Raw genomic sequence first — 9837 nt, 5'->3', positions numbered from 1 at the left:
GTGTAACCAGGCTTGCAACCTAACAGCCGCAGTTTATCCTTTATCCACGCAGCGATCTCTTTATCCAATTGATGTTTGATGAGAATCGGATTATCCAATATTGTGGTTGCGACCGTCGGCGGGCACAAAAAAACCTATTTTTCAATTCCACGACGAGTTTAATTTCACTTCGCAAGCGCGGTAACCCAAAACCGTCTGGGGAAGCGGACTCTTTTATCATTATTCTTAATAAGTCAAGGCATTGAAAGCAGCTTAATTAGTTTTGAACTGTGGGAATTGGCAAAGTCGACTTAATAAAATCATTCGCATCAATTAGGATTAAGCGTTTTAATTCAGTTTAATTTTGACAAATCTTTAGTACATTTTATCTACTTGTTCGCGGAAGGTTTTCCAAGATCTCTTGAAAACATTAATAATTATAAATAATTAAAGCACGCAAGCTTCTGACGTCAGTTACGGATGGCTAAAGAAAAACTAAAAGGTCTATTCAGGAAAGACTCGTAACAAAATTGATTCAAAAGTGCTATTCAAGCAGCAAGCAATATTTGCATTCAGGAAAATAATTAAGTACTAAAAATTGTAAATGTGTATATTATGGAGGACACTTCAACCGTATAGCAATTGGGACTACAATTATTATTGAACGAATCACTGTTTTTTCTTAGCATCTCCCTGCGCTCCCAGCGCAGCGGTTCGTTGTTAGGTGCTGCGCGTCTTGTTCAGCAGGAAGGCCATGCCGTGGATGCGGAAGTGTGTGTTCATCTCAAGGGCCGTGTTGAACTCCTTGTAGCACACGCGGCATTGGTTCTCCTTCATGGTGGGCGACTCCTTTCGGTTGATCATCTGGTCGGTGTCTTTCAAGTAGACGTCAGTGTCGGTGACCTTGTGTTTCTGCTCCAGATGCATGGCAAGGCACGACTTCATGGCGAAGCTGATGTCGCAATTTTTGCATATGTACGAGATCGGTTTTAGTGGTTTGTGCTCCAGCAAGTGGCGGTTGAATTCGGTCTCATTCTGTGTCTTGAACAGGCACGACTTGCAGCTGAAATCACTCTTGCACTTCTCCATAAACTCGTTCTTCATGGATTCAAGCTGGACCTTAAAGTTCTTGGTGTTGATCTTCTTGCTGGTGAAGTTGATGCAGTGCTTTTCCTGGAAGTGGTGCTCCACGTCACCATACTTGCTGACCAGCTTCTCCTTGCAGATGTAGCAGTTGTAAATGTCATCGGCCTTTTTCTTGCCTAGGATCGCGTCCTCAAATGCGTCCGTGTCGATCTCCTCGACCGCGATGCCGCGCTGCGTGATGGTGAGGCGCTGCTTGAAGGGGCTGTCGTCTGACAACACGCTTACCCTGCTAGAACGGCAGTACATGCAGGCGGCGTTCTTGGTCGCTTTAGTTGGGCCACCACAACGGATGCAGTTCTTTTTGGCCGGCGGCAGATCCTCGTCCGACTTGCGTCGCGGGCCTATGTCGGATTTCATTTTCTTCTTAGGTGGCGTCGAGGATCGCGAGTCGGCCTCGTCAGTGAGGTCTGGGCTGCTTTGCTTGCTCTTTGGTTTTTCACTTTTCCCCACCTCAAGAGTGCTGAATTTGGAAACAGATTGCTTGCAGAGTTGCTTGTGCTCGCGGAACTCCTCCTTAGTCTCCACGTACACATTACAGGGCGCACAGACGTAGCAAACTAAAGAGTCTGCTTCTTCTGCGTGCTTGTGGACGTGGAAAAGGATGTCATTGCTTTTTATGTACCTTCCTGGGCAGAGTTCGCAGTTGTTGAAAATCACTTTCTTGGCAGTAGTCTGAAATTGTTAAAACTGCACGTGAGTCAACAGTAAACAAGTTTGGAGAAGAAAATAACACTTAACTTTTCTTATCATAAATATTTAGTAATCTACACTAAGACCAAACTAATACTCAATCTGTTATTGCTACCCTTAACTACCAATTGTACTGCAGTTCTGCCTCCTTGAATTTTAATTGAAAATATGAGTTCACAGGTTTTAAGCTTATATTGGAATGTGCAAATCTTTACTTTTAAAATAAAATTGACGCAATACGGCTAAGGGTGGTTTTAAAACGGTATGTAACACTTTGAAAACAGGAGAAAGCAAGCATCAATCATCAAACTTTCATAAACTTAATGTGCCAGAGGAAAATAATATTTTTAAGTATTTGATGGTGTTCTTTAAAAAAATAATACCAAAACATAATTCTTTTTTATTACCTTTGAAAAAATATTTAATATAATTCAATTATGGTGTATTTTGGCCAAATTTATTTAACAATAACATTGCGCTTATTTCCAAATTTAACGGTCTAATAATTATTTTGTTTTAATTGGAAAGTTTATCACAGTGATTGTCTATCTAAATACATCTGGCCATTTTCCAATAAAAATTATAAATAAATAAATAAAACAGCAAACACAGATTTCAATGCTTACCCTGCCATTCTCAACGTGATTCTGCGATATGTGCTTGGCTATGTCCTCGGGACTTGACTCCACTAAGTGGCAAATACTGCACTTATAGACCTTTTCTGTGTGCTCATTAAGCAAATGCGCTTCTAAGCTAATAGACGAGGAGAGCAGTTTGCAGCACTGAGGACACTGGAAGGTTGCACTGAGAAAGCCGTGCATGCAATCCTGATGGATGTGGGTCAAGAGCGTGTCCCGAGAGAGAAACTGAACGCCGCAGTCTGGGCACATGAATGAGTGGTCCGCAGACTGGCTCGCTGCCTCATGCAGCCTCTCGTGCGCCTTCAAACTGCACTTGTTAGGCATCGGCAGGTGGCAAATGGCGCAGATTTTAGGTTCAGGCCCCTCAAAGTCCAGATGCTGCTTCAGCCTGAGCCTCGTGGCCATTGGCAAGTCGCACTCTGGGCACTTCATACCAAAGGGCTCAATCTGGTTGGAATCCGGTTTGCTCATAGTGGATTTGATGGGACCGCTCTTTGCCCTGGGCTGAGAGTTAGCTTCGCTGCCGATGATATCAAGGCTGCTTGCTTTGTTGGTTCTTATATTGGCCTGGACCTGCTTGTAGAACTCCTCCGAATTCTTTTTCAACGAGGCTCTATGAGAGTTTTGAAGTTAGTTTTAATGAAATCCTCAACTAAATTGAGCAGTATACTTACAGATCAATGTCTCCTCCACTCAACTTATGGGACAGCTCTTTGATGAGCGGCTCCACCTTGATGTTCAGTTTGTCGATCACTTGCTGATTCCTGCCTTGCTTTCTCATTCCACCCAAGAAGTTGCATCGGTTGTAATACACTTCACTATCTTGGCCGACATCGCACACTGTGATTTTCATGGTGCGGCGAGTTACGTGCTGTTTGAAAGTCTCCTCATTAAGGAACCTAGAAAAATACCTTCCACTGAACAATTTCCCTTTGAACTACCTACAGTTTACTTACGCATCACCGCAATCTTCGCATTTGTGCAGCCAACTAGATTCAAACTTCAAGTGAATCGGTGCAGGGGATGGAAGAAAAACATGAGAGTTCCGAGTTAATCTTTCATGCACAAACTTCCCAATCATCTCCTCAGTAATAGTGTTTGTCTGAAACGAGGAAGGAAAATTAAAAGCTAAGCAAATCAGTACCTGACCTGAAATTACCGTGTTTCTTTTTTTGGCAACTGATTGCAAGTCTGGACTAGAGTTTCTCTCAGACACTTGCTTCCTTGTTGGTGTTCTTTTCAGTGTCCGACTTACTCTCGTAGTTTGCAAACTGCTTCTCTTCATTTTTTATCTGAATATGAACAAATAATAATGAAGCTGATTTTGTTCTTTTATCAGTAAGAAAATACAACAAATCAATAAAAAGACTAACAACTATAACTTCATATTAATTTCTAATTCAAATTATTGTGAAATCAAAAGTTAATGGTAAAAAGGGCGTATTCTGTGACCAAGTGAAAAATCAATTTGCCATCATCACACGTCAGATAAAAATGAACGTCACAAATTTTGTAATACATTGAACAAAATAATACAGCTCAGTTGTTGCAATCATTCAAAAATAAAGAACAAACTTATTTCAATACGATACTTCAAATAAAAACAGTAAGACCAATGGCGACAAATCCATTCAATTGCAACTAACGGTATGAAGGGTAATTGCAGCTGCAAGGGGAAATTCAGACGCCTGAAATCGTCATGTTCACATGCTTTAGTTGCACGTACACACATTTTGCCGGCTTTGTATTATTGAACCATGCGCTTTGCGTCTCACCTGTGGTGTGTGTGCTGGTCGAGATCAAACAATTTGCAACGAAACCCGCGATTTAAACCAGGTTTTGCAAGGTGCCCGATCAAATTTCCCCGAAATTTGGCTTCAAGGGCCCGCAGCAACATCCACACCCTCATACCAAACCAACCAGGGTTGAAGATTCGATTCTTCCGTCTCGCTTGTCGACCGCCGAGGATGCGCTCCTATGATATTTTTATCCAATAATAAACAGCGTGCGCTCCGAAGAGATGCCATAGTTTGCCTGAGGCGCCATATTTGAATTCATACAGCTGCGATTACTGCGCAAGGCGGCAGCATTTGAATGCCCAAATGTTTACTGCCGTGCGCAGTGGTGCGCAGCTGTTCACGTCTCTTTCTTGGGAAATAGGCTGGTGCTGCCTCAGACAAAAATTTCTGTTATTGTTTTCATAAACACTTTTAGGTTGAGTCGAAGCGTGTCGACGATGCCTCTGAAGCTAACGAAATTGAAATTATTTTTTTAACTTTTGTGCCATTCGCCCTCGTCTGTGCTGAAGAGGGTTTGCAAAGATCCGGGTCGAAGTCGAAGACTGTGGATCGTCTTCGAAGAAAAGATGGCAGATTTCGACGCTATTTACGAGGAAGAGGAGGAAACAAATCTCGATGAAAATTACCACGCGATGACTGCTCCTGATCCAGTAGTCGTCAGAGGCGCAGGGAACATGACAATGTGAGTTGCCACTCGATCTTCCCGTTATCACTGCTCAAAATAATTGCGCAGTGTCCTGCTCCAATTACAAAGTTATGTGTGTACCATTTCAACACCCTCTCTTCAAATGATTTTTCTATTTTCAGATTTGGCTTGAGCAATGTCTTTAACACAGAATTCCCATCTGGTCTTGTCTCTCGAGTGGCTCCAGAAGAATTCCAAGCAACGATCACAAGGATCAACAGTGAACTCCGCAAAACTCTACCTGTCAATGTGCGGTGGCTGCTGTGCGGATGTGTGTGCTGCTGTTGCACCCTTGGCTGCTCCCTGTGGCCAGTTGTATGCCTCAGTAGAAGGGTAAGGAAATCATTTCTCGAGAAAGAGCTAGCAGCAATATATGACCTATGACATTATTGGGAACTGATTATGTATTTTAAATAAATACATCACATTTTTCATAATTATGGAGCTCGTAAAATGTTTACAAATTATATTGTTTTTTCATTTATAGCCCAAGAATAAATTATTATTGTTTATTCCGGAGATCCTTGGCTTCTTAATCAAATGAGCCGAATCAGTTATTTGTAGTTTGATATTATACATTTTCTAAACCCCGTTGGCATGGAAGAATTTTCTAGAGGTGTTGCCTTAGTATTGCACACTAAAATATGGTGTCTAAATTTTTAAGATTGCCTATTTTACAGGGGCTTAAACTTGCTTTTTGTTGAAAAGGTGATTTTCAAATCTTAATTGCCTGGACTGAGGTAGATTTAATAAATATGAAATACATTTCCGACAATTAACGCCAAACAATTTGCTCTTGGTAACAAACTTCGTAGGTCAAAGATCAAGCTCACAAAAATCAGGTCGAACGTTGCAAAAAAAAACTGGAATACCCTAGTAAAAAAGTTTGAAAAACCAAAATAGCCTAAATATGATCCATTAACGTGGCAACAACATCTTAAAAACTTTGAAGTTGTAGTACAGCTAAAAATATTAGATTTTAATTAAAGTGGTCAGAAATGAGCGTTCTTGGTGTCGTTTCATATGTTTTATTTTGCCTCGAGAAACTCGTGTCATACATCATTAATCATTATTATTATGTAAATGTTTCAGGCACAATCATCCCTGACCAAGCTGCTGGACTATGAGAACTCAAGGCTGTATAACAAATTAGGGCTTCATTGGAGACTAGCCAAAAGAAGGTGTGACTCGTCGTCAATGATGGAATATGTGAGTAGTAAAATTGATGGAAAGCAGAATCAGAATTGCATAATTTGATGCAGGTTTTGCTTGTGGAGTTTGTACCGAAAATTCCAATCTACAGACCAGATTGATGGCTTCCAGACAGCATTTTTACCGTTCCTGAATGTACATTACATCTAGGCAGTAGGAAAGTATCACAATTTATTTATTTTTAGCCTTTCAAAGTGATCATAGCAGTAATGGGCACCCCTTGGTCTTTGCTAGCAATTAATTCAATTATTAGAGTCTTTGATTATACTCGTTAAATAAGGGTCAAGGCGGCTCAAAAACTGAATTTAAAATGGTTGGAAATTGAGATATGTGTATGCTTAACTATTGTGGAATGGTGTAAATATCTGGGTTAAGAGGCCAGTAGTGTGTGGGAAAACGACTTCTTTCTGATTAGCAGAGTGGCGTCACAAGCTAAGTATGAGAAAAGTTTCATTGATATGGTTAAAAGAAATGTTTGCTTTTGAAATTGTTTTGGTGCCAATTTGCAACGCCTAACTAGCTTTGAGAAAATCTTAAAAACAGTGTGGATAAATTTCAAGAGAGTTCACAATTTACTCCCCACTTTTCACCATCCAGAATTATGGAGCGGAAAATACGAATACATCCATTTAAATTTTAACTTTTGAGCAGTCTCGTCGATATCATAGACATTGAGATACTCTAGTTGGCAAAAACGGTTTACTCAGGGGTTGGGTCGCCACTCTCACTCTCAGAATTTGCTTGCAGTGACAATGCTGTTGCAACTTTGCTATCGTGTATGTACAATAAAATGGAGATTTTTATTAAAATTGATGATGATTTTAAATGAAATGTGATATGGGTGTTTTGCAAGGAGTACATTATTGCATATAGGTAGATTTAGAAACTGTCGTGTTTAATATATTTGCTATTTCCAAATGAGTGCTCCCAATGTCTGCTCGCACATTTTGCCACGATTCAAGCACACAAATTTAAAGCACCATGTAGAAATTAACATTTCTTGTAATAGCACAAGTATGAGAGTGCGCCCAACCTGACAAATACTTTTACAACTCGTGACAAGCTTATTGTGACTATTTACTTAAATGTATGTTAAATATGTATAATATATCATGAAAAATGGAGATGTTTGATCTGCAAGCAGTGCAATCATTAGCCGCCACTCGCTGTGAGGATGTGCTACAATAATTGTTAACATTATGAAACTGGAGAAGAAGCAGCTTCCAGCAGATTTCAAAATTATTTTCAAAAAATGATATCAGATATATTTTAATCTTTACATCAACTATTGTTTCCTTTCTCCTTGATGGAAAACTAATTTGGTATCATCGTTGGAATGATTCAATACTGTCTCAAAACTCATGTGGCCATAACGAGCTGATCAATGATACTGATTATTATTACTACGCTGGAATTAATTAATATGTAACTGAGCATGAACTCTTCAAATAAATTGAATTCATTATGTAAATCTGACTTTTTGAAATAACACATAGAGAATGTTAGGCTCAAAAAGGAAGAAATATATATTTTTTAATTTACTAAAGCATTGATTTATCAGCTTGCAAGGAACTTAGGGAAATTTCAAGATAAATAATATAGTTATAGCCCCATACATTTGAAAATAATGAGATTTTAACGTTTTTATTTATTTTGGGAGTGACAAAACCAGAAAATATAGAGTAGAAATAACTGTATTGGATTCAGTCTCACTTTATTCATATTTTCTTTTTTCCCCCTTAGGGAAATTTACAGTTTTAGCTCACCTGGAGACAAGTTTTAAATCAGCCTCCTTCATTCAATACAAGATTTTGTTTTTCCATGATGATAACATATTTATTAAACACAAAAAGTGAATAACAGACAAAATAAATTAGGATACACGATATTTCTTGAGACAACTTGTTTTTATAACAGTCTTGAAAATTGTAGAAATTCATTGGGTTTTCACAAAATTTGCACTCGCAGTCCTCACGCAGGTGTGGTAGGTCACTCTTTACAAATCAGGAGATGGAATAAACCGTTACAAGCGTGTCTCTTTGCTTTTCCATATACCTCAATTCTATTAGAGTTAAAATAAGTTACGTAGTTAAAGGTTACATTTTACTCTGCACGTTGTCCTCTCTATGGTTTTACGGCAAGGGAAAGCTCAAAAGATAGGGCGCACAAAGTGTCCACGGAGGGAGAGGTGCGAAACTTTTATTGTGTGTGGGAGCAGGGACTGAAGTTTTTAGCACAGAGGGAATCTTTTGTGTCAGATGTGCTCGCGCACCAAAGGGTGGCAAACAAGGGGAACACGCCAAAGAGTAAAAGACTTCTGACCTTTATAGTCGTGGTTGCACCTGACAGTGAGTTCATCATTATTCAATGAAGTGGCAAGAATATTGCTTGACTCACCTGTGGTTCCTAAATTGTATTAAACCCGGTAATAGATTTTCAACTGCCCCTATTGCTTTGGGAGCTGAAGTTACACAAAGGCCGTGATCAACCTTTATCAATTCGCACCTGTGTGCCTTGGAAATTGTGTTCAGTGCGAAATCGTCTGCTTGTCGACGATAAATAAGCATCCGAGGGAACTGAATTAGAAGCAGAGAAAGGCACACGCAGGAGGAAACGAAAACTTGGAAAATCTCTGGCGCACAAGGCGCGAGATAAAAGGTGCGACACAAGAGGCTGAGCGAACTTTGAAGGGGCTCTCCCTCGAGCTCGAGTTAAAAGCCTTTTATTGAAAATTTAATTTTGTGTAACGCAGCACCTCTCCAATACCTTTGCGCTTTTGCAAAACGAAACACGCAGGCGAATCCACTAAGCAGAATCTGTGCCCCACTCCAACATTTTCGTTCTTTGACGCCTTGACTTCAAAAGAATACTAAATAATTTCGAAAAATTGTCAAAAGACACGATGAGAGAAAGCAGCTTCGTCCGTTATTTTAGCATTTGGCTGCTGGAATATCCTTTGATCAATTTGTTTTAGAGCTTTTATGGAGAAGGAGACACATTTCCTTTTCACCGCGGAATCGAACACACATGAATAGACAGATATTACACTCGCTCTTGAATATTCTCGAGCGCCAGGGAGAGAGATATGCTATTGATGCAATGTCATTGACGCTGGTTGCTACCAGTCTATCATCATTACGAGAGTACCCTCAGGAACACACTCATCTCCCTTCAACTTTAATAATAATTTCGCCGTCAATCACGGGGCAAGAGAGTGATAATGCGCGCCCTGCTGCTCTTCCATCTTTTACGATTCAGCGACCGCACTGAAAAAAACCTGTGCAAAACATCGAGCTCCGTGTACGCGGCCCATTCTCCTCCCTATCTTCGTTGAAACGAAGGCAACCCGCTTTTTTCTTTCCGCGGTGTAAAACCAGTGGGAAGCATCTCATTGACGTTGGGCAAAGTGATCCATTCGAGTTTTGTAATTAGAAAACCCCTCAATATTGATCCATTGGCATTTCGCAGCAAGGTCAACATTCCGCCATTGCTCTTTTTGTGTGAGAGCTGCGTTACGCTTATTTATTCAAAAGTCCCATTTCCGTTTCTACTTGCTTGCTTTTGGTCTCGGCGGAAATTTGAGGAATGGCATGCTCCCTTCAGAGGGCCGAAAGTTTATTAAAGAGGTCCCGATTCAATTAGACTGCGCGTTGTGATTCTAATATGAAGAGACAATTTAACTTCA

At 40.1% G+C, this 9837-nt stretch overlaps 2 protein-coding genes across 3 annotated transcripts; one reads left to right on the top strand and one right to left on the bottom strand.

Moving 5' to 3' along the window:
* Positions 1-308: 308 nt before the first annotated feature.
* Positions 309-4485, bottom strand: LOC135946027 (zinc finger protein 532-like). Of its 2 annotated transcripts, none has more exons than XM_065494040.1 (6): positions 4232-4485; positions 3616-3748; positions 3413-3558; positions 3131-3355; positions 2442-3069; positions 309-1797 (listed from the first exon to the last, which is right to left on the bottom strand). In XM_065494040.1, exons 2-6 carry the CDS (start codon positions 3739-3741, stop codon positions 700-702), a joined length of 2223 nt encoding a protein of 740 aa, XP_065350112.1. In that variant the 5' UTR covers positions 3742-3748; positions 4232-4485; the 3' UTR covers positions 309-699. The 2 variants fall into 2 exon arrangements, with proteins under 2 accessions (XP_065350112.1, XP_065350113.1); XM_065494041.1 differs by lacking the exon at positions 4232-4485 and adding an exon at positions 4103-4187.
* Positions 4486-4612: 127 nt separating this feature from the next.
* Positions 4613-7623, top strand: LOC135946031 (cysteine-rich hydrophobic domain-containing protein 2). Its single transcript, XM_065494047.1, has 4 exons — positions 4613-4937; positions 5063-5273; positions 6033-6149; positions 6203-7623. Exons 1-4 carry the CDS (start codon positions 4822-4824, stop codon positions 6251-6253), a joined length of 495 nt encoding a protein of 164 aa, XP_065350119.1. The 5' UTR covers positions 4613-4821; the 3' UTR covers positions 6254-7623.
* Positions 7624-9837: the final 2214 nt, after the last annotated feature.

This window comes from Cloeon dipterum, chromosome X (genome assembly GCF_949628265.1).
Source record: "Cloeon dipterum chromosome X, ieCloDipt1.1, whole genome shotgun sequence".
NCBI lineage: Eukaryota > Metazoa > Arthropoda > Insecta > Ephemeroptera > Baetidae > Cloeon > Cloeon dipterum.
Note: the sequence above shows the minus strand (reverse complement) of the source record. Positions and strands in the feature narration are given on the sequence as shown.